This window comes from Lupinus angustifolius, chromosome LG20 (assembly GCF_001865875.1).
Source record: "Lupinus angustifolius cultivar Tanjil chromosome LG20, LupAngTanjil_v1.0, whole genome shotgun sequence".
NCBI classification, from domain to species: domain Eukaryota; kingdom Viridiplantae; phylum Streptophyta; class Magnoliopsida; order Fabales; family Fabaceae; genus Lupinus; species Lupinus angustifolius.
This window is the reverse complement of record NC_032028.1, coordinates 16,758,553-16,783,943: the sequence shown is the minus strand read 5'-3', so window position 1 is coordinate 16,783,943 and position 25,391 is coordinate 16,758,553. Positions and strand designations below refer to the sequence as shown.

General features: G+C 32.7%; 2 protein-coding genes across 3 annotated transcripts; both read right to left on the bottom strand.

Moving 5' to 3' along the window:
• On the bottom strand, nt 4,775-8,557 carry LOC109335170 (phosphoenolpyruvate/phosphate translocator 2, chloroplastic-like). Of its 2 annotated transcripts, XM_019571271.1 has the most exons (10): nt 8,382-8,557; nt 8,141-8,345; nt 7,818-7,940; nt 7,219-7,371; nt 6,133-6,218; nt 5,900-5,984; nt 5,605-5,724; nt 5,400-5,477; nt 5,174-5,303; nt 4,775-5,030 (listed from the first exon to the last, which is right to left on the bottom strand). In XM_019571271.1, exons 1-10 carry the CDS (start codon nt 8,516-8,518, stop codon nt 4,945-4,947), a joined length of 1,203 nt encoding a protein of 400 aa, XP_019426816.1. In that variant the 5' UTR covers nt 8,519-8,557; the 3' UTR covers nt 4,775-4,944. The 2 variants fall into 2 exon arrangements, with proteins under 2 accessions (XP_019426816.1, XP_019426815.1); XM_019571270.1 differs by having other exon boundaries at nt 8,141-8,557.
• LOC109335306 (isocitrate dehydrogenase [NADP]-like) lies at nt 9,864-16,679 on the bottom strand. Its single transcript, XM_019571439.1, has 15 exons — nt 16,427-16,679; nt 16,209-16,252; nt 15,842-15,951; nt 14,837-14,874; nt 14,457-14,534; nt 14,231-14,284; nt 14,049-14,150; nt 13,863-13,951; nt 13,639-13,742; nt 13,434-13,502; nt 13,237-13,352; nt 12,248-12,282; nt 12,006-12,148; nt 11,240-11,362; nt 9,864-10,501 (listed from the first exon to the last, which is right to left on the bottom strand). The coding sequence occupies exons 1-15, from the start codon at nt 16,635-16,637 to the stop codon at nt 10,408-10,410; spliced, it is 1,410 nt and encodes a 469-aa protein (XP_019426984.1). The 5' UTR covers nt 16,638-16,679; the 3' UTR covers nt 9,864-10,407.

Below are 25,391 nucleotides of genomic sequence, written 5' to 3'. Positions count from 1 at the left end.
TAACAATCACATGTTTACCATCACATGCCTTTATATAATCCGGCCAAATAATAATCTTCCCTTGGGCTGACTAATACCTGCATGGATACATATATGCACTCGCATTTGACATTTATTATGAACAATTCACAGAAAAAATGTCACTTTGGCGACTTCTTATTTAATAAGTTCATTTAAAATGTCAAACAATTTTATTTTCCAAAAGAAAAATCATTTCGTTGATTTTGATTCAACATAACCTTAATCCAAAATATATATTATTTATATCCACATATAAATATATATATATATATATATATATATATATATATATATTCATTATAGCCTATTGATAGCATTGCATCATTCTTATCACAAGGACTACATATTGAAGTCCAGTAATGGTCCTTTTTTGAATTTTACATAAACAAATTTATCATTTTATACATGATTAAACATGGTAGGGCAAGTTGTCCAAATAGAAACAATGTTTCAACAATAGCAACTACTTAATAATGCAATTAGCTACCAACCAATGCAACAAATCATAAGTGTTGCAATCATTTAAACAAACAAGTCAGGTAATATATATAAAACAATACATATTCACATAATAGACTCATCACAAGATATCTAGAACAACATCAATTTCTAGTCTTTGGACAGAGAAATTAATTTGTAAGTGATACTCTCAACGTAATGATAAAAAATTAACAATTAGTTCTATCAAACAATAGTCTTTCTTTGAACCGACTGTTATTCACATGGGAAAAAAAATTATAATTGTTACTCTTTTATCACCACATGTATATTATTATTTGGCCAAATTGTGTCTTTCTTTATACCGAACACAATTCGCATAAATAATCTCATACTCATATATATAATCTTAATCAATTTTCACAATAGAAGTTAATTTGGCAACATATTGCATCAATTAATTCAAAAATAATTACTAGACAAAAAAGAAAATAATATGAGTCCATTACAAAAAATATATAATCTCAAAATTAAAACATTATTATTACAATTTTAGAAATACTTTATGGAAAGTGTATCCATATAATTTAATTGTAACCGTGTATTTTAGTTTTGATCGATTTACATGGCTTTATTGACTTCTTTTCATATTTTTACTTGGGGGATAAGGTTCCTCCACCTATTACATGATTTGGATTGAGTGGCTCACCATATGAGATTCTTAATGAGGTATCAGCTTCTATACTTTTTTTTTGCCTTTCTAATGTATGGCAGTTAGGAGGTAAACTTTCCATGGTTTCTAACCCATATGTTATGCAAAACCCTGATTCCTGAAAATCCAATTGCAAAGTTTCCATGGCCATTTTACTTTTTTGCCTTAGGTGCGATATTTGCTCCCGGGGAGGAGCTAACGTCGTACTCTGTGGTGCCTTCTTTTGTGGGGCTAGCTGCTAGCATTTAGTTCAGAGCGCCCTTTATGGTATGGACCAAGTTTTTGGAAGTGCTTTCCGAATCGTTGAAGTTTGTGGTTGGGACTGCTGTTGCTGTGGACCAAGTCATTTATGGAAGATGATGCTTCTTCCAGCATTAGCCACTACAAGTCTACGATAATTACCAAACAAAACCAATCTCCTGGATTTTCCTTTTGTTAGGTACAAAGTGCTGGTTTCTCAGCCCCAACTCCAATTCAGGCACAGTCGGGGATAACCTTCGGATATTTAATCCCATCATTTATGCACATCAAGCATGTTGGTGGTAACTCCAAATTAGACCCCACTGTATTAGTACTATCTCCAACAAGGGAGTTGGCCACACAAATACAAAATGAAGTTGTGAAATTTGGGAAATCATCGACATTTGCTTCTGTGATGAGTAAATATTCTTATTTTTAAGAATGTATGATTATTTTAACTATTTCTTATATGTCTTGTTTATATCAATCAGCATGGGCATCATGGAAAATTATTGTTTCTTATATAATTCTTCATTCGGTTGCATGTTATGATAGGTTCCTTATATATATGTCTTTGCTAGTATGTTCTGCGAACTTGTATTGTTTTAATATATATTTTTCTGGGATATTTATGTAGGCATACATATAATGCTTGTGTGCTTGATTATCCTTGAGTTTACACCGAGTTAGAGAAATACTGTCTGCAGCTTACTTCATGGGTGGAATTGCTGCTACTTACTTATTAGTCATTAGTTTTGCTTGTTTTTGGCTAGTGTTTGTATGGAGGAGCACCAAAGGGTCCACAATTGAGAAACCATAGTCACCTGATGTTAGTTACCATGGATGATGGCAAGCACATTGAAGAAGAAAAGAACTCAGTTGCTTGTTGCACAAGCAACTTGTCTAAAGGCATCTCTTAGTCTAAGTTATGTTGATATTGTTTATAGCTTAGATGTTGTCTTTTATATAGCTATTGTATAGGTTCTATTTTTCAGCTTGCTTCTTTTGAGTTAGTTAGTTATTCAACTAACTTCCTATATATAGCCTTGTAATGATTGAATTCAAATTAATGTATATATTCAAATTCATTTCACACTTTTCAGTTTCCCTCCTTCTCTCTTTTCTGTCCAGATTTGCTCTCTCTGATTTTTCATTCTTCACTCTCACAATTCACCATTGTTGTTCATCTCTAGCTCCAATGGAAGCTTATAATCTTCACACCGGATACGTGGTTCTCTTTGGTATGGGTCCGGGTGGATAGTTGTATTATTTTTGCAAATGTACTCTACAAACTGAAGTTGTATTTTTCTTAATATGTTTACTTGTAAATGTAACCGTAAGTATTTTTCAGGGTGGTTGTCAACTATGACTTCCCTATAGGAGTGGAAGATTATGTTCATAGGATCGGAACTTGGAAGGACCGGGAGGGCTGGAGCCACTGGTTTAGCCTACAGTTTCATTGGGGACCAGGATGTGGGATGAACAGATCCAGAAGATGGGGTTCTGGTGGCTCTGAATATGCTGGAAGGAGTAGTGACACCGGATATGGTGGGAGAGGTAGTGGTTCAAGTTTTGGAAGTAGGGGTACCGATGCAGGATATGGTGGTAATTCAAATTATGGAGGAAGGTGGTCTGATTATGCTGGCAGGGGTGGAGGCCGTGGGTTTCACTCTGACTCAGAGGTTAGCTTAGTTAACTACAGTTACAACTTTTTTTCCCGAAAAGTATTCTTATTAGTCAGATCGTGGTCGAAGCCCTGACAAGGGATCTAGTTGGATTGATCGCTTAAAAACCGTGATCGCAGCTGTTGTCGTAGTCCTGACAGAAATGCACCTCTTCAAAATTCGAAAATCGGCTTTCACCAAGCAATCATGCAACATAGTGGAGGAGATAATGATCGCAACAAGAGCTTTATATCACCATCCTCTCCTGGTGGTGGTAGATATGGTGTATCTTATTCTAACTACAAGGGAGAAATGGAGGAAGGGATGATTGTCAATGAAGGCATGATTAGCACAAGATAGTGATGGCATTTATCAAGATGCATATGATAGCTCAAGATGATAATGGCATTTCTTGTAAGAGGGTTATTTTGGTCTCTACAACTTTTGCAAATGGAATAATAGCTTTGTTGCTTTTGAACAATCAATGGCAACTTAGTGTCTATATGGTGGTGGAGTGGAGTGGAGTTCATGGCATGTAGATGATGGTTTTTTATTTTGTTATTTTGGTGAAACCTGATATAGTTCTAGGTTCCTTATTCCCCAAACAATCAGAACACATAAAGTATCTCCTGTATGGTATAAGGAGATAAGTCATCTCCTCCGATCACTAAAAGCATAGAATGTGTCCTATTTAATCATTTTTTACAAAAATATTTCTAAAACAAACAGAAAAGTACACATGTTAGATTTTTATTGGGTGGAGAGGATAAGTTATCTCCTGAAGAGATATTTTATTCTCATATCTATTTACCTATGGAGTTAGTAGTTGTGCTTGTACTTTTTTTCCCTCCCGTTACTACTTTGGTAGTTACCAAACAACAAAACAGAAGTAGTTGTGCTTGTAAGATGTGATGATTGTTCAGATATGTGGAATTGAAAACAGGAGTACCTTTTTTAGCAATAATCTTTTTTGTACAACATGGTTCTACAATAAACCAGTAGATCATTCTTTTGTTTGTTTTTTTATAAAGAATGTCAAGATATTTAAGGGGAATCTGCCTCTAAAAGAAGAGTATTTTTCTCTGGTTTGGTAAATACGGAGACCTTATGCCACTAAAGTTAATGGTAAGTATGCTTGGAAATTATCTCGAATCTTTATTTTAATCGTCTCTTTGTATTGGGTTGAACATTTCTTAATGCTCTGTTAATATATTTCTTTCTGTATAAGAAAAGAATTATAATGGTAAAAATGATACTTTGGAAAGTGATAACACAATTCACAACTTAATGGTGCTAAGAGTGAGGCCTTCAAACTTAGAAGATGATATCACTAGGGAAGATTATGATAAAAACAATGTTGAATAGTGGAAATAATGGTAAAAGTGTAACTTTTAAACTTTAAACATACTTTCAAAATACAATCTACCCATGGTTTTCCTTCTCTAAATTTCTAGTGAAAAAAGTAGCTGTTGTGTTTGAAGAGAGATTGAGTATGAAGTTGAGGTACCCATTGATGGTGATACATATGAAACAGGTGGTGTATGTTAAGACAACAGTGAAGATAAAGTTCATAAAATTATTTTATTATGTAAAATGATGGTACAAAAATATCAGACCATGTTCCTCTCTGTTTGTATACCTGACTTTTGATGTATTACTTTTTGCAAAGTGGTTTGATTTGGTTTTATAAAAAAAAAAATTGATGAACTGACTCTATAGCCAGATATATTATAGTTAAATTTAAGGACTTCCAGCAGAACTTTGGTTGAAGAAGCATATTATGTACAAGAAAAACCATTTGTAAGAATATATGATAAAGTTATATTTCTACCCTCCTATCCTATCCCTGGTTTCCTTTCATTCTAATAGTTATGCTGTCTTTGTCTTTGGTAATATTGGTTTTATCCGCTTTGCCCTTGAATATAAGAAAACTCCAACAAGTGCAATAGCAGTTCCTGCACTCACAGCCACACCATAACTAAGGGTTAACATATGAATCATGGATGATACACTGACGGGGTAAAAAACACTTGCATTATCGGTGAATGTGGATGATAATGAAAGTTAATAATATATAGGGCATGAGAGAGTCACTGACCAAGTGTGTTAATGAGTGAGAGAGGAGTTTGGAAGAAGATAACTGAAGAGGCTATGACGACCACACGCTTCACACAATTTCCAACCGAGTGGCTCACAGGTGACACCAGCTCTAATATTCCATATGATACCTGACACCAAAATACATTAATCACAATTACTCATGACACTTTTCCAATATCCATAAGAGTAAAATAAAACAACACTAGAATTTTGAAAGGCCTCACCTGCTGGTATGCATGAAAGCAGAATCCAGCTAAAATTGATCTCATGCATAGCTCTCTAACATTCAGTCCTTGACTTGCCTGCATAGGAAAATACAACATGCTATATCTTAGTCAAAAGTTTTCTCATCCTCGGTCACATAAATAACGAAAAGATGAGAACAATCAAGCATAGTATTCAAACAAGATGTATGGATCATTTACATACAGCAGATTGCAGGTATGAAGGAGTGAACTTGACACCCTCCAAAAATATAGCAAATGGGACCAACAGGATAAAGGAAATGATGGTTATAACCGAGTAGAGATTGATATTGTCCAAAGTTTCCTGTCAGGAACAAACTTCATGTGATGTCTCATATTTTTAAGAGGATATTTTAAAACAAATCTAATAAGTAATGTGTTAATTTGCTTCACATACGACGATTAAAAAGTTTCATTGTGTAAGTACCCCATAAAAACGATATAGTTGATACAATGTATAGATCAAGGAAGTTCATTACCTCTTCATTGGTCATCAGCTTTTTGCTCAATACATTCCGTGATTGGTTAGTAAGGTTAGATGCCATAGCAGTACTGAAACCAATCCTGTTTCGAGAAGGAACATTTCAATCACAACAATATTACATTATTACCCCTTGAACAAAAATTGGTAAATGTTTTATATTCAGCAGCAGAACTATTTCTTAATATACAATCACGCAAGGCATGTAATATCTTCAGTTTGATGAATTACCAATTGAAAGAGACTTCAGTCATTGATGCCAGTACCACTCCCCCTACTATTGGTATGAGGGAAGAAACCACCCAAAAAGTGGGCCTCTGATCATTTAAGAATAAAAAATGAAAGTTAGGTCACTAAAACAATTAGATTATCCTTCATTTTCACATGAATAAGTAGCATAGGGTGTACATGCATCACAAGTCAGCACTGACTATAATGCAAAAGAGCACATATAACTGTTATTTACATTCATGACTACCACATCCTACATAAAGTATGTAAATTAACATGCACATGATGCAGGTTCACCAGCACGGAGCATTTGGTCAGCAAGACGTGATTTCGTATCCTTAAATATAAATTCCATATTTGCTTTTTCTCCTTTTCAAGATTACAACCATGACTATCGAGTTCAAACAACTCTGTTCACTACATACATTTCTTCCATGCCGAAATTGCTAACAAGGAATGATGAATCCATGACCTATGTGTTCTGATGTCAAAAAAATAGATTATACCAAGTCTTGCATCATCAATTTAAAGGTGTTACAAATAGAAATTCTGATTCATTACATGCATGGTCCACAGGCCTATAATTTATTCATTGCATGCCATGGTGGAACATTGGAAGGGCTACATAGAAGCTAGCATTCTTGATACACATAAACTGCCCATGGCAACCTAAAGATGAAGTTTCTCTGACATGCAAATACAAACAAAAAAGTGTTCTATGCCTTCAGAGCGGCAAGGAAGAAAATTTCAAAACAATACCGAAGCCATTTCTAACTTGGTGGGGTCAAATACATTATACATAGACCAGGACACCAATGTTTTCCCTATAGTTTTTCTTAGTCCAACATTACCTATAAATATTGGTACCACCTACATGTTCAAATCATCTAATGCGAGATTTTGTAATCTTTTTCTCAGTAGTTGCTACTGTAACTTTATTAAAGTGCATTTATCTATAATCCTATCTTGTCTTGTATGTCCAATTATCCAATACTAGATCCTCATCTCTGCAACATTTAGTACAATAGAGCATCCTAGTTTGTCAATGAAGAAAATTCAATATTAAGAAAAAATGTCGAACATTACCTCACCCAGTAAAAGAGAAGAAAGAACAACAGTGAACAAAGGTTCCATAGCTTTGATTGTGTGAGTGAATGATATAGCAACCTTGCCAAGACTGATATTGGTCAAAAGGTTCCCCATTGTATGAGCCACAGCCAATGGAAGGATTGATGCAAGCTATGAGAATATAAATAAATTAGGTTGAAGATTCAAATTACCACCACAAAATAGACAAGTTTGGCGGATGGAGATCATCTGTCCCCAACGGTGTCTCATTCCTGTCCCAAGCCAATCACATATTGACACGTGAATAAAATAAAAAATTTAAAAACAAAAAATAGTAAAAAGTAGCACATTGATTGGTTTGAGACAGAGAGTGGGACATCATCCGGTACATGTGTGATCTCTGTCCAAGTTTAACGGATGCAGATCAGCTGTCCCAATTTGGTGTCCCCAATCTATCACAACTACTTATATTTAGACATGTAGATTTAATATATTATTTTTGTAAAATAAAATTAATATAAAATTTTGTGGGCAAATATTGATTGGTCCGGGACAGAGGATCCCCATTCAAGTTTGACACACCACAAAATGGACAAGTCCATTTTCATTCAAATTACCTTTGAGCCAGTGATTTTGGGTCTGGGATGGAGATTCAAAGTCCATATTAAGTTAATCATAAGTGTGGCAAAGCCAAACTGAAATGCTGTGACTGTTGCTGGAAATGGATATACTTTTAGAACCTAATAAACAACCAGTGCATTACAATTCAGAAAACCCAAAAAGGGGAATTTTTACTATTTAGAAAAGTAAGGACAGCATCAAAAAACTAGTGTGGAATAATGCTTGCATTTCCTTAAGTGCATGCACTCCCAAATAATTGCAACTATGAGCTATGTAATCAAATTAGGCAAAAGTTGAGATTTTGTTGTAGATGTTGAACCTGTTTATTGTAGATGTTGAAGTAAATATTCAAGAGGTACCAAGTTCCAAACATGGCTCCAAGGTGTAAGTTATGAATGAGAGTAGAAGTTGGCTTGATGGGTTCATCACTTTTAGAGTCAGGAACAGAAGAAGAAGCAGCGTGGAGTGTGAAAGATGAAATTTTTGGAGTTAAGAAGAGAAAAAGACAAGAGTTTTGAGGAGTGAAGAGTAAAGAAGAAGAAGAAGAATGATATGAAGAAGAAGAATGAGAGAGTAGAGGGAAGTTGGATATGGGGATGACACGTGGCGTTGAGAGAGAAGGTGGAAGAGGAAAGGTGTGATGCATTTTGGGGTTAGTTGTTGCAGAGAGAAAATGAGAGATTGAAGAAGGAGACATAGCTGTTGTTGTTGTTGCATGAACATTCAAGACCAGATATATTTTGCATCTTTTTTATTAAACACCTTTTTAATTCTCAGTACTTATTATTATTCTACAATGTACTAATCACACATTTCCAATTATAATTAATACATTTAATTAGTATAAAGAATAAAAATAAATTTTGATTTGAAAAAAATGAATTGTAAATATTTATTTCATCACTCATTTTTTTATCTTATCAGTTTAGTCCCCAAAATTTCAAATATGGATCAAATTAGTCTTTTTGTGGTTAAATTAATCATTTTTATGGTCAAATTAATCCTTATCTTTTGTAAAATATGCTAAAAATGATTAATTTGACCAATATTTAAAATTGTTCGAGACTATTTTAGGTTTTTCAATTTTCGAGAAACTAAACTATAATGTTAAAAAATATGTGAGGTTGAAATGAATATTTAAGGAAAATGAAATGTTGAGCCTTACTTTTTCTATTTCTAAAAATTGTATAATTTCCAATTCTTCTAATTTATTATTATAACTTGTTGATTTGAGATAGTTATTTTTGGAGCATATTTGTTGTTCTACAGTTTGTGTCACTTCAGATGTTATGGGTTTTTGATTGATTCAGAAAAATATTTAATAATTAAATTTTAACTTAAATATATTTTGTTTGATGAATCACAAGTTATAGGATATACTGTGAGACAACAGATGTGTATGATTAATTTTTGTTGCAATTTTATCTTTATGTGACTTCTTCTAAGGATGGACAACCCACGATTTACAACAAAAGAAGTAAAGACAATTGGCATGGAAGTTTGTAGCTATATATTTCCTCCATGTTCTTCATATTGGAAAGCATTATTTTGTGACCACAATTGCGTAGCCATAGTGGACCTGACAAATGTTGTGTGTGGTCTAGTATTCAGTAATCAGTGCAATACCTTATTGTAGTAGTCAAGCTCTGAATGTGAATAGACATAGATGGTTGTCGGAGGTTAATGTTTAAAACATACTGCATGTAATTTTATTTTGGAAATATAATAATCTTGGAAGTTGACATCTTTGTCGTATTTTTCACATTGGGATTGGGAGGTTGTGGACATGGATGAAGAGGAAAGGTGTACATCGTTCATAACTTTCATCAATAATTCCCATTAATTCTCAACCATTGTGATCCCTTTCTTTTTAATACTCAATATGCAAGGTTTTTTGTGTCATTTTCGGTCAAAGTGTTCTCCTTACTCTTATCATGAGTTCCATAGTTGGGACAAATAAGATGAGAGAGTACATCTTCTATCTCAAGATATGTATCTCAAGATGTGTATCACTTCGTATATCCATTTATTCTCATTAGTCATAAAATATAAAGTTAATATATATTAAATACATGTTCTACTTTTCTAACCAATGTGAAAATAGGAGTACATGGAGTAATACAAACTTTGGGACAACAAATATAGCTCCCACTAAGATGGCACATTACAAAACATGTCTAAACGTTTTTTGGTGCAAAAAGCTATCTAGAGTGTAGACATAACAAAGCAAGGTGTAACAAAGCAAAAACAGATAGTTATTTGAAAATTTTGATCTTGATTCTGGACACCTTTCCAGATTTCACCCACAGCCCAAATAAAGGGTTTATGAAAAAAGCAATCAAAATCATATTTTTCTCTACCTGCATTTTTGTTCATGTAAAAACTATTTTATACCTTCCCAAAATTCACTGGTTTCAACCATGTGTGTAACTGTGGTAGGGTAGTATAAGAATGGGGAAGCCACCAGCCCAAGTCTCAAAAAATGGATGGTCTAATTCTCAGGTTTTCAACTAACATTAATATGAATGCTTAAATAAATAAGCTTTTCTAACTTATGTTCCTCCTTCCCTAGGCAAAAGCTAGTGCTTAGACCAATGCAGTCCCTTGGAGCTTGCTCTCAAGATTATGAGCCACAGCATCAACAAATTCCTCTGTGTTCAAGTAAAATTCCCTTGATACCCTGCACATAATGCAAACGTACCAACAAATAAACATACGATTTAGCTACAGATATTTTATGCGCAAAAATGTAACCTCTTTCCTCCATGGAAACAAGCTAAATTAGAGCCTCATGACGTTGTTTGGTCCATGTAGCCGACTTTATATAATGATATTAAGGATTGGTTGTTATTGTTGTATTAGAACTAAATGAAAATATTGAATTTAAGTATTGTAATTCATTATCTTAATTTTCAAGATCCAAATATTCCATAACATGATAGAATCTCAAAGTAGTAATTGCTTCATGGTAGGAGTTGGAGAAATGGATTAGGAAGTGAATTAAAATTTGGGAAAATCACACTAACTTCCCTTAAAGTTTGACTTAATTATATTGACCTCTTGTGTTTCCAAAATTGCACGACCTTCCTTGAAGTTTGTGTTGTCATTTCACTTCATTCCTTAAGGCTTATGGGTCATTACCCTTACCCCTTTGAGGTTTATGCTATCATTACAATCACTCCTTCATGTTCATATTATTGTTACACTTGCACCCACTTAAGAACATAAATATCAAGTGAACTTGGTATCATTTCTGAAACGAAAGAGATGTTGAGTGTAATTAAGCCAAAATTTCAGGAAAGTCGGTGTAATTTTTTCACCTTAAAATTTGGAATACAGAATTTTAAAAGATTGTAATAATAAAATATCCAAATGAGTAAGTCATAAGCAAAGGTGAGAAAGAAAGAGAAGCACTTACCTAGGTCCATGAATGAGAAGTGCAAGATCTTTGGTCATCTTTCCTGACTCCACTGTCTCAACACATGCAGCCTCCAACTTATGAGTGAAATCCTGTAGTTTCTCGTTATTATCCAGCTTGGCCCTAGTACAGTATATCATAATCATGTCGATAACATATATTTAGAAAGAAAAAGGATGGGTGAAAATGAAAAAAAAAATACGAATCTAATTTAGTCATAATCTAAATGGCATCCAAGTTACTCAAAGTCTCAAACAAGGGCGCAACAAGGATAATTACTTAGTTATCACCAAAGGCTAAAAAAATATAACCTTGTTAACCTTGAAAACACTAGGACTCCCATTCTTATGGTAGATTTCTGAAATAATATACGAAGTGCTTACCATTCAGTGGGGAAAATTGCTTAAGTGAAAAGAGGGAGGCCACATAGAATTTCATTTCCTAATTTCCAGACATCAAACATAGTTGCTACTTTCATTGTGTATAGCACTAAAAAGAGATTGCAATTATCCAATTATGAGTGTTTGTTTATGCTTATTTTGTAAAAGAAGTGTTTTAAAACAAGGAACATTGTTTGGATAAAAATTTAAACAAAAAATCAGAATCATGAAAGATTAGTTTTTCTGCTTTTAACCAGCAGCTTAAAGAAATCACATGATAGAAGAGAGAGACAAATGTCACAAAAGCCATGGAAATGCTGAGTGATTATTAAAGGAAAAGTTTATGACAAGAATTTATAACTTCTTGAATCAAGCAAACAATGTACCTATGTTCCAGTCCTCGTGTCCATGCAAATATGGAAGCTATACTGTTTGTACTAGTTTCCTGCCCCTTTTGATGAAGCCGGAAATGTCGAGTTACAGTTCCATGAGCTGCCTCAGCTTCTAATGTCTTGCCATCAGAAGATAACTGCAAAATGATGGTTGAAAAGTAAAGTATGACATCAAATTACCAACATAGACATAGCAATGTTGATGAAGAAATCCTGGATAATATACTAATACATACCAGCACAGAAGTCATGAGACCCAAGGAGCCAAATCCTGCACACAAGGAGCCATGTCAGAATTATTCACGACTCCAATTATCTCTTTCGAATTTAACTGATAAATAAAATTAACCACCGTACAGAATGGACACATAATCCTGGTTAATTGACATGAACCCACAAAATAAGACATGAGTTTCAATATTTAAGTAACAAACAATCAGACACAAGGATAAACTCCTCTTTCCTTTATGATTTCTCGACATTCATCATATTATTGTTTCATTATGAAGACAAGAAAAAGTGCTTAACGCTTTCCTGCTATGCACAAATATAGTCCTAATGACCTATGTAAATGAAAGCAAGAGGTAGTAATTTAGTAGGTGTTGCCAATTGCTTATTTTTCTCTCAGATTAAGGTCATTTTCTTGTTTGTATTACTGTAACTATTCAGTAAACCTGTATATAGGTAAATTTTCAAAATAATGCCTCTGTTATCAAAGTTAATTCATTTGATAATATAGCTAGCAATAATGAGAAGATCCAGTTAACGAAAGTAAACAGAGCTTAGGCAGCCAGCATGATCCCACTTCCAAAAATCGAGATTACACACTAATTGAGCCAACCACTTTTTACAGTTTGAGACTTTGGGTCCAAGAATGGGTCTAGAGTACATTGGTTTGTGATTATTTGTCAACAAAATTACTTACTTTTTTCATGAGCGACACTTATAAGATATTGAAGTGTGTTTGGGCATTTCAATAATCAGAATCTCAAAATAATATGATTTCTGATTATAAGTAAAAGTAGCTTCAACAATTTAACGAGTAGCTTTTGAAGTAAAAATTGATTACTATGGTTTTAACTAAACACATAGCCTATGCTTTACACCAAACTCTATGAAAAGCAAAAACTTCTTTAACACAATCTAAAAATCACTTCTTTTTTAAGCTTAAGCAAACAGGGCCCTAATCAGAATCACTGGGCACAAAAGATAATATGTATATCACCTTGAGCGAGTAAATCACTTTGGACATCACCATCATAATTCTTGCATGCCCAAACATATCCACCTTCACTCTTGACCGCATATGCCACCATGTCATCAATTAGCCTATGCTCATACCTGAAGCCACTTAGAGTGTCAGCCATACAAATGTATATATAATGCACCAAAGCACATTGGGTCATGAACATGAAAACAAACCATATTGAGTGTTCTTCAAACTTTTGCTTCCACCTTTCTTCATACACCTCCTGGAATATGTCTTTAAACCTGTAATGATCCCAAACTGTAAATTTCATCTCCAGTAACAACAAATAAGAAGAACGGCTATCTGAATTGCAAAGAAGTCTTACAAAGGTGACATTTAAAAATATGAACTAACCACAAGATGCAATATAATAATCACCTGCCATCATATTTCTTGAGAATTGTGTTTTTGGTGCTCAAGTACAGTGGCCACTTCTTTGCAAATGCCAATGTCATTGATGATTCAGCAAATGCTCGAATAGACTGGTACGTTAAGAAAGTTAAGTGTTTAAATAAACAAGTCCTTAATAACAAAAGCAAGTGTTTCAATATTTAATTAAAACATAATGTCATATTCACACAAAAATATAAAATGAAACTAACCTCATCAATATTATACATAGCAAGCGCTACACCTGGGCCTTTGAAATTGTAAACATCAAGCTCAGTTGGAGTATCACCATCTTCTGGGACTAAATTACAGATAGACACAATTTGGTAAACTGCATGTGTACTGTTTTAAATAATCATAAACCAAAAGGGTTTGCAGGGCTATGGAAATTATCATACCGAATACCAACTTAAGCTTCCCCGGTCCTTTAATTATTGCATCAGTGGCACGATACTGATCACCAAAAGCATGCCTACCAATACATATGGGCTTTTTCCACCCTGTAAACTGAAGAATAAGTTCCAATTGGCGCTTAGAGTATTTCAACTCATTAAGGATCAAACTTGAGTTAAGACATTACCAGGAACAAGTCTGGGTATGTTGCGACATATTATGGGTTCACGGAAAACAGTACCTAGAAAGTAACTAAAATGTTTTAGAAAAGAACTAATATTTTGAACAAAAAAGAACCTAAGCTCAAATAAGCAGATTCAGAACATGTACTATCTTGGAATATCCTACATAGATTGCTTGAGTATCTCAAAAAATTTGATGCTAGCATTCAATATTACGTGTATATTACAAACCATTTAAAATATTCCTGATTGTGCCATTGGGGCTTCTCCACATAGATTTCAAACCAAATTCTTTGACTCGGGTCTCATCTGAAAATATAAAGTAGAGTTAAGACAATCTTATGTTTGTGATAAGAAATGATTAACCCACAAGATTATTCACAAGGGTTCCATTGTCATGCACTATGTAGATTAATTATATTATATAACAGAATAAACCAAGACACTTAATAAAGGGCGACCTAGTGGACGAGACTCCCACCTAGTAGAGTCTAGAAGGGTAGATGTACGCACAAGACACTTAATGTAAAAAAAATAGTAAGCATGATACAAGGTTGCCAATTAACTCATGATACAGATATTTGATCTATTCAAAGCGTAGTACAACTAACCAGGAGTTATTGTTGCACATTTCACAGCAACGTTGTACCTGCAGCACAAGGAAGCTTCAATCAATAAATGGAAAGGGTGTTCAAAACACTAAGTTGTAAAATAAATAAAAAATGTTGTTAAAAAGAAGATAGGGAAAAACAGCTCAGAGGGGATAAGAAATCCTCTGAAGCAGAAAGAGAAAAATAGATCTGTTGAAAAGAAACTAAAAAAGCAAGGCTGCCCAATCCCTAAACAAGTCTGAAACTAATAGCAGCTCTGTTAAAATAGGCATTAGCAGAGAACCACAGAGAGGTTAAAAAGCATAATAATATACCAAAGATGAGGGCAGAAAGACGCCCCCAAATATGGGAGCATAGTTACTAGGAACTGGGATAGGTACAAGCGTACAAGTATGTGGTTCATTTTGATAAGTGGTTCGTCACTTTTTACATACTAGATTTTTTTTAAGACTAACCTAGCATGTAGTATGCAAAACGCCATATTCCGAGGTACGCAAGGTTAAGGAGCGAACCTAGTAACTATGTATGTGAGTGTTCGACTCCAACCAAATGCACCAAAGAAATGCATAAACAGCACATTACCACAAAATTTTAATCTCTTTATCATAAGTGGTAAAACAAAACCTTGAAACCTAACCAGCACAGAACTGTTAGAGTAGGGGAATGCACCCAAAGCTAGGACCCTAAACAAATTGTTCAAAAACATACTCAAGTACAAGCATATCCATGGACAATCAAATAAGGCATTTCCTAAACAGCCTCAAACAATTGTTGTGAAACACCTAGAAAACTATTGAAGTTAAATAAGCCTGGAATATTTGGCTTTCAAATTCTAATACATCCTCCATAAACTTGTATAATTCTATTTATATAATCTCTCTTTGTAATTTCCTTTTCAAGAGACATAGCTATGCAATCTAATCTCAGCAACAACAATAATCACTCATCAGCAATAAATAACCAAAGCGTTATGCTTGCTTGATGCTTCCATTCAAAAATACTTACTTGAGAGTGGCTTCAGCACTTTCAACAGTAACTCTATCATCAGTAGCATCGCGATTCTCAACCCCCAAATCAAAATACTTTATGTTTAAATCCAGGTAAGGAAATATAAGCTGCAGTCACAAAAGGCATTTGTTCAAGTTAAAAGCAGATCCAAAACAACCAAAAGAAAAGAGAAATGCTATCAACACTCTTTTATGTATTAAACAATTGAGTCCACCAATAATAATAAAGTTTGTATTGTAGAAAGTGGGAAAAGAGAGATAGCAATTCCTTTTATAGTTTTTCTGTCTATCTCTCTTTCACTTGAAAGGATTAAAATCCTTAAAAAGAGTGTGTTGATAGCATTGTTGGAAAAATATAATCATACTTTATCCTTTATCATCTTCCATATGATCCTGGTCATTTCATCACCTAAATAACAAAGAAAATCATCATGAACAAAAACAGCAATGCAATGCAATGCAAATTATGCAATGAAAATGAAGGAAGATATTATTCTGTTGTTGTTGGGTTATCCATAAACAATTAAAAAATGGATTATTTTTCAAAAAGAAAGAAAAGGGGAGTGAAGGAAAAAAGGTATACCATCGATTTCAACAATGGGGTTGAGAACTTGAAGCCTAGCGGCGTGGGAGGAAAGTGAAACACGAGGAGATGGAGTAGTAGAAGAGAAGAAGGAAACATTGTTGTGTTTGAGTAACAATGATGGAGTTGAAGAAGTGAACAAAGAAGAAGAAGAAGAATGAGAGAAGGTGATGTTCATGGCACTTAATCCAAAAGAAGCTGTTCTTATCATCAAATTTCTCTTTCTTTCACTTGCCTCTCCGGTGGAGCTTACGACAACAACTTATATGTAATGTGTTTTTTCTAATTACATTTCCCAAAACTATGTCCTCTCATTTAATGGAATTTAAATATTTATTGGGAAAAAATTGAATACTAAAAAATGAGATTAAAGTTATATGTAAATTTTATATCTGTTAATTATATAATAAAAAGGTCATCGCATATTATTTATTTATTGTCACGTGTCAATTTCTCATTCATTTTTTATTTTCAAAATGGTTTCATCTCCTTCGTGATTCGTGAGTACATTCTTATGCTATATATTTTTTTCTATTTTATAATAATATTAAATTTATTAATGTGTTTCTTAATAATTTTAAAACATGACATTGTACCTTTATTTATGATGGTTATACTATATATTCATTTTTCTTATTATAATAATTTTAAATACATTGTTGCATTTCTTAATAATTTTAAAACAAACAATATGGTATTGGACCTTTATGTGCGATGGCTACACGTCATACTAAATTTATTTAATATGTAATAAAAAATCTCTTGATTATGTCATCATTAGACTCGTGTCACATGTTAGTACATTTTTCCTTCCAAACAGTTCCACAGACTTACAAAGTTACAATGACTGATCTACACTCTATTTGTTTCTCAAAAAAATATTATGTTTTAAACTTTTTCCACATCATCACTTGTCACATGTCACTTCCTTATTCCCTCCTAAAAAGTTTTATAGTACTAGTATGTATCTAATCACATTATATAATTACTTTTGTACAATGTATGTTTTCATAATTAATAATAAAAAGTATATAGAATATGTAATGTGTTATGTTGTTGATAATGATGGAAAAATAATTACTGGAGCACTCAAACATATTTAATATTTACATTAATTTATCTATTATATCTAACATTTATTATTACTCTAAGAATTATTGTATTTTTCACTCATTAAAGTTTTGTTATATTATTCTCACTAAATTTTAATATCACAGTTCAGATTATTTGGATTTTAATTTACTCATATTATAATTGAAAAAATCAAATTCGAAATTAAATTTTTATTGTAACTTTTAAATATTTTTTAATAAAAAGACTCATATAATATCATGATTTGATTTCCTTATTTTTGTTGAAAAAACATATTCAAATTTGGAAAATCATTTCATTTTCTACAAGTTCTAAAATATTTATTTTCAAAAAAAAAAAATCATATAGTACCATGTTTCACTTTCCTATTTTCATTAGAAAAATCAAATTCAAAATTGTCATTTATTTTTCTTATGTGTTTGAAAAGACAATACATGAGTAACATATGTGTTCTTAACAATGCAAATGTATGGATAACATGTGTGTTTTAACTATGCAAATTCATAGATAATATGTGTGTTCTTAATAATGTGAATGTACGGGTAACATGTGTGTTTTTAACCATGTGAATGCATAGGTCACATGTGTGTTCTTAACAATATGAATAAACGAATAACATGTGTGTTTTTAACCATGAGAGTAGACGAATAACATATGTATTCTTAATCATGTGAATGTACATGTAATATGTACGTTCTTAGTCATGTAGCAAAAAATATTGTCTAATGCTAATGCACAATAACTTGCTAACTAGTTATGTGTTAAAATTTAATTAGATTTGTTAAAATATTGTATGAGTCATGGATGAAACTTTTTATTGAACCAAGAAGTATGAAAATGAATGAGAAAGAAAGTTTAAACTGAATAATATTTTTGAATTGCTTACAAAGGTTAGGGGAACATCACTTTATATATAACAACTACTAAAACAAAAAACAGAATATGTTAACCAGATAATCGATTAACTCTATTGATTAATCGATTATCACATACAAAATTCACATTAATAAACTGAACTAACTAACTCAGTTAATCGATTAACTACAGTGCTAATCGATTAATTCTTACACATTTAATCAATTAATTATAGTGTTAATAATTAACTCTTACAAAATCTCACATATTCTAATATCCCCGTAAGCTGGAATATATCAAGCATTCCAAGCTTAAAATGATTGTATTGAACACCATATATACTCTCACTTTCTGGTGAGCGAATCTTCATCTTTCAGTCTTGAAATCATAATGCAAAGCAACATCGTCGCTTAACCATCATAGGCAGAAGCAACTTCATTTAGAGTTTAATCATCTATCTTAATAGAAGTTTAACCAACCAAATCAACCATTACAGATGAAAGAGACCTTAATCTTAATCCTTATATGTTGCTTCAATGAGGGGGGAAATTACACAGTTTAACAATCTTGTGTGTTTAATGAGATAGTAAAGAAAATAGAGTATGAAAGAATAAAAGAGATAATTGAGGGGTAAATGATAAAGAATAACAAAAGGAATTTAAAGATTCTTGTAATTTGAATAATATGGATTCTTGTGTTGAAAAGCAAAAGAGTGTGTACTACTTCCACTACCATGGAAAGACTGGACACATTGAGTTTGGATGGCTTGGAAGTTGCAACATGATCAGAATTCATGCATTCATTATATATGAAATAGTAGGCTTCATGCAAGAACACGGCTTATCTTCATCACCACTTATCTAAAACTTCTTACTCACAGAGTTGAAAGGAGATAGAATAGCCTGAAGAAAACCATTAACCAGAAGTTCCTAATTTGTAGAACTAAGATTCAACTTTGATGTAGTATCACTCGGATGGTTGCAATTTCACTCTTTTATCTCTAAATAATAGACTTTGAAGAGAAAAGAAACACAATGAAAAACAATAAAGTCCGAAACTCAAAACCCAAGAATAGAAACTTATGGCTTCTTGAGGCTTCTTATAGTTGATCTTGTAAAGGAGGAACACAATTCACCAAAGTCACCAGCATTTGGCAAGAGAATGCATTAACCCAAATATGTGCAAACCCCAATAAGAATGGACAATAGATCCAAGTGCATTTGTGCAACGTAAAGTGGTTTTGTTGCATGTGGTAGCTTTGACTTTTTCCAGTATTCTTGAGAAGGTGGCTCACAAAGATTGAAGATTTTATGAATTTGCTCACAAAAGTATAAGCGGAAGCTTATCAAAAGAATAATTATACTATTATATCATGTTAAAATATGGTATGAGCCATGAATAAAACTTATTGATGAATCAAAAAGTATGAAAATGAATGAGAAAGAAAACTTAAAGTGAATAATATTTCTCATTAATGAATTGCTTACAAAGATTAGGCGAGTACCTCTTCATATACAACTACTAAAACATAAAATAAAATTTGTTGACCAGATAATCAATTAACGTTGTTAATTAATCAATTATCGCATACAAAATCCACCTTAACAGGCTAAACTAACTAACTCAATTAATTGATTAACTACAATGTTAATTGATTAACTCTTACACATAGTTAATCAATTAACTATAATGTTAATCAATTAAATCTTACAAAATCATATATATTCTAACAAGATCGGACATGATTTTAGAAGATATAATCTTCATTACTTACGGAGGTGTTAATACTTGTGTAAAAGAATATGGAGTTTTTGTGGAGGGTTATAGTGAAGAGCACGACCTTCACAACATTTGGGAATAGTGTTTTTGTAGGTATAAGATTGTAGTTCAAAAATATATAGTATTAAACTAAAGTTGTTATATAAAATTGGTTTTGTAAGTATTTGAAAATTGAAGAAATGACTAAAAATTATATGTAATATTTTATTTAGTTATTTATTAATTAAATAATGATTAATTTGAGTAGTTAAATACATAAATAAATTTAAATCAAAATCTCCAATATTTTATTTAAAATTCAATATGCAATATTTTTATTTATTTGAAGATAAGGTGACACAACAAAAATAATAGGGTTTTTATAGTTGGGGTAATTAATGTATTTTTAAAATTTTGAAGGATAAAATTGGAAAGTAAATTATTGAAACTTTCTAAGTCTTACTTAAAGTGATTTTCTGAAAAATAGTTTTTCTAAAAAATAGTTTTCAAATGGTACAAACTCTCTTTCTAACAGATACAAATTCCCTTCAATTTTTATTTATCGAATAACTTAGTAACTTATTGATTGTGCCATAAACTATAACCTATCTAAAAAACTACAAGCTTACCTTATCGAACATATTTAAATATATGGTTAACGAATACTCTTGGTCCCTACACATGATACTCATTTTTTACCTCGTCTCCATACATATTTTTTTAATTCAACACTAGGGTTGTTACCGTATCTTGCAACAATTATAAATGACATGAAATAATACTTACTGACTAAGTCACGACCAGGTCGCTCTCTTTAAGACATTTCGTGGCACTGCCCAAAATGTGCAAGCAGACTGTCAATCACGCCGTCCCCAAGATAAAACAATTCATATCTTTATTATCGAATTCTTACTGCATTGTAAGAACCGATCTCAAACACACCCACCTCAATATGAATATCACTGACAATTCTCAAAATACTTACAATATAACTACTCGTGTCAATTCCTTTCCCTAAATATTGACTATCAGTGTCAGTTTTTGAAATGCCTACAATATGGCTACATGTGTCAATTCTTTTCTCTCAATACTGACTACTAGTGTCAATTCTCGAAATTCCTGCAATTTGGCTGTTTATGTTAATTCATATTATCGTAGAGAGAAAATGGGAGAAGTTTGTCAGAAATGCATCGGCGAAAAATATGAGGGAGAAAGAAAAAGTTGAATGAAAACACATTCAATTTGGGGCGTTGTTGGGAATGCTTGAAATATGTTATTATATTAGTCCCACGTTGTCTAGTAGTAGAATAGAGTAGAATAACCAATGTTATATACTGGACTCAAGTCCCTTGTTACAATGTGCATCACATATAAGCACCAAATAGAAACACCCCATGGGCAGGTAGGCCCATGGGTGTGCTAGAGTTTGTAATATTTATTCTCTAATAATATCTTGGTAGCCGCTCAGCGCTCCCGGGGACGTAGGCACAATTGGCCGAACCCCGTTAACAAATTCTCTTGTTTCTTCTCTTCTTTTCAGTCTATTCACATATTTGATTGCTTGTGGCCAACGTTGCATAAAGATCGCTTCCGCTGCACCCACAATTGGTATCAGAGCCAATTGGTAGATGGCTCTTAACCTAGACGTCATATAATGGCTAAAGAGGGTGAAGACATGATGACTAGACAAGGTGTGTCAAATGTAGTGGCAAAGATATAGTAGATGAGTTGAAAGAGAAGGAAACATAGAGGAGTTGTGGTGTGCACGATGTATGTGTTGATCCATAACTCAAAAGTTCATGTATTGGGTAGGGATCAAGGTGGAGAGAATGACTCATGTGTTGAGTTTGACATAGAGACAGATGCTGACAATATCTTTCTAGATGTTGAGGGAATATTCTCATTTGAGACGAGAAGTGAAATATCCTAATGACGTGTCGGAGACGTCATAGTGAAGGATATTAATTGTTAGTAGATTCATAAAAGCACAGAAGCACAGAAGCACTGACTGACTTTGATGTAGGGTGTAACATGGACATTGACTTTGATGCAAGTTGTAACACGAGCATTGGTAGAGATGCAGGGGTGTGACATGGGCATTGTCTTAGATGCAAGGATGTGACACAGACATTAGTTAACATTGACACAAGGTGTGTGATGTGGGTATACTCCTTAGGTGGAGTATGGTAGTTATTTTGAACTAGGATTGTTGGAGTAGACAATGGTGGTAGCGGTTGAGGCTTTCCAAGGAAGCTCCAAGGTTCAGTTTGACTGAGTATTGAAGAGGACGATTGTTGGTGAACTTTTATGTAGAAGTTCCAATACATCGAAAGACTTCCTAGCAATAGGTGGTTAGGCGGCGTGTTCCATTTGATGGCGGTACGGGAAGCTGCACTACAAGTTTGGAGAACTAGGCTCTTGATAACATCGTCAAGGATACTCAGAAGGTCTATGTTGTAGGGGAGCAGTTAAAGAGAATTAGACATTGAACAAGATGAAATCATATATTCGCTAAGGTGGAGATTCTTGTGTATATTTCCTAAGAAGCGATATATTCTTCTATTTCAATCAAGGTGGAGATTGTTGGGAATGCTTGAAATATGTTATTGTATTAGTCTCACATTATCTAGTATTAGAATAGAGTAGAGTAACAAATGTTACATATTGGACTTAGGTCCCTTGTTATAATATACACCAAATATAAGCACCAAATAGAAACACTTCATGGGCAAGTGAGCTCATGGATATGCTAGGGTTTGTAATCCTTATAATCTAATAATATCTTGGTAGTTGCTCAGCGTTTCTAGGGACGTAGGCACAATTGGCCAAACCCCGTTAACAAATTATCTTGTTCCTCATCTCTCCAATGTGGGGCTTGAGAGTTGTTTTTTCAAAACCCTTCTATGTGAGATTTTAAAGTTTTTTATATTTCACACCTAAAAGTTTCCACTAATAACTTTCAACAATCTAAGTTCCAACAACTATAATGTGCATTTTTGATTTGGTCTTTGCCATTTTGTTATTTTTATAGCACTTTTAGTTGGAATTGAAGTCTATGGATCACATTGAAAATGGTTGTCACATATTGGGGCCAATTAAGCATATAATTTTTAGTCCCTTTATCCACAGTAATTCATAAAAGTTAATGAGATAAAGAGTTCATTATTGTTGTATACATGGTAACTCGTCTTTAATAATTATGTGTACCCTTTCCTTAGGTTTCCCAAATTTGGGATGTTGTCTCTGTTGTCCAGCAGCTTGATGTGATGTGCATAGGCTAATATATTCTCCATCTTCTGGTTCATGCCCCTTACAATATAAAAAATGCAAAAAAATAGCTGATGATAATGCAACAATAACTGCGAAAGATCCGAAACTTGGAACCAAAGTCACTGCCAAAGTTTATCAATTTTGTGCACATGGATTTGTATCGGAATTTGGTGGAGGACTTCTGAGGCATGACTCATGTTTCTATCATTTGCTCTTGCCAGTTAGCACCTAGCTTGCTAGTTAATCATACTAACAAATACACTTCTTTTCAACTTCTCATTATAATCCAAAACCACTTATGAGTAGCTTTTCAAATAAATAAAAATTGATTACTTTTTGTGCTCCAGAATTGATGCATTTATTGTGCATTATCTAATATGTTTTGACATGCTATTTTTAGGTTGTGTGTGAATGGCTTATTACAAAGTTAAGCTTGAATTTTGTTGTGACTATCTTGTTAGAAAAAGTGACGCTAACTAATGATTCGGGATATGTCTAGTGACTGTTTTTCTTCATGTGGGGTGGCTCTTGGGTTAAGAAGGGGTCACTTCCTATTCCTATATTAGGCAGGGTAGGTTAGGTAGTAGACGACTAATGGAGATCAATTGTCCTTAATGGTGTCTCATTCTTTGTCTTAAATCAATTATATTTTGACATGTGAATAAAAGAAAATATTTAAAAACAAAAAGTAATAAAATGTATTACTCTGATTAGTTTGGGACATGAAGTAAGACATCATTTAAAATATATGATCTTTATCCAATAGAAGACATTATACAAATAACAATTTAATATTGGGATATGACGTGAAATTTTTTTCATAAATTTTTATTTATTTTTTATTGAAAAATAATATGAAATCATAACACTATTTATAGAGTACATGTGACAGTCTCATATAGCATTAGACTCACCGTTAATAAAGAAGATTTCTATCAGGGCCTATAATGAGTTAAGACACTATTTATAGAGTACTAGTAAAAGGGTACATCTACTGTACAATATTAAGTGTTACTCTATTGCTATATAATTATGATTGGTTGAAAATATGTATTTAAGTTAAAATTTAATTATTAAGTATTTTTAACTAATAATACATTATATTACGTGAAGTGACATAAATTATGGGAGAGAAGATATGCTCTTTTAGAATTTCTTTGATTGTAGTGTCACAATGTGTCAACCACATTTGTGCCATAATTTTTTACTATTATTATAAAAGGAGAGATCCACTTACTTTAAGGGTAAAATTTTTAAACTTCCTCATAATCATAGTTATCAATTCTAGAAAAATTCAATAGTTTGAATCAATAAATAGATCAAAATCATTAAATATACATAGAATTAATGATTACGTTAAAAAACTTAAAAGTAAATGAATTGTCAGTCTTCTTACTAAGATAACAATTGTCTTTTTACCATGTTATTCAAAGCATTTGACCTGTTGGATGGTTATAATTCTTTTGTTGACCAGGGAAAAAACCTACTTTCCCTTTGTTTTTCTTAAACTTTTTTATTTGTTTATTACAAATGTGACGCTTTATTTCAACTAAAGAGGCTAAAACAATTTCTGACATACTGTAGGAAGAATATTCTATATTTTGTACTTGTTAATTGTTATCCATACTCTTGGAAGAATATTCAAGGGTAGGATATACTTTCCGGAAGAAATATCCTATCCTTGTTCCTTATAAAAATTGTTCCACTCAACATGAAATGACAGTATGATGCCTGCTATGTCTCAAATAATGAGATCCACACCAATCTAAACAAAGTTATAAAGCTACAATATGAATGATCAACTTTGATTTATTGAATTATCAATTGCCAAAAATATATAAAATCAACATTTATTACAAATTAAACATCTCTAAAATTAGCTTTAAAAGATAGAAAAGATGCATAGCCCTACTGCTTTGTCCATAAAACAATATGAATTACTATCAATGATATCCCTTCATTTAGGTTAGGAATTAATCTATTTTGGAGT

What these genes read in the sequence shown, in the direction of transcription:
- LOC109335170 (XM_019571270.1), bottom strand. Translation starts at nt 8,518, where the DNA reads ATGTCTCCTTCTTCAATCTCTCATTTTCTCTCTGCAACAACTAACCCC. An exon ending in CCAAAATCACTGGCTCAAAG is followed by an intron (nt 7,372 to 7,817) that starts GTAATTTGAATG and finishes ATATTCTCATAG; the next exon opens with CTTGCATCAATCCTTCCATT. An exon ending in CTTCATACCTGCAATCTGCT is followed by an intron (nt 5,478 to 5,604) that starts GTATGTAAATGA and finishes TTTCCTATGCAG; the next exon opens with GCAAGTCAAGGACTGAATGT.
- LOC109335306 (XM_019571439.1), bottom strand. Translation starts at nt 16,637, where the DNA reads ATGATAAGAACAGCTTCTTTTGGATTAAGTGCCATGAACATCACCTTC. An exon ending in ATGTGCAACAATAACTCCTG is followed by an intron (nt 14,535 to 14,836) that starts GTTAGTTGTACT and finishes TTATATTTTCAG; the next exon opens with ATGAGACCCGAGTCAAAGAA. An exon ending in ACACGAGGACTGGAACATAG is followed by an intron (nt 11,363 to 12,005) that starts GTACATTGTTTG and finishes ATACTGTACTAG; the next exon opens with GGCCAAGCTGGATAATAACG.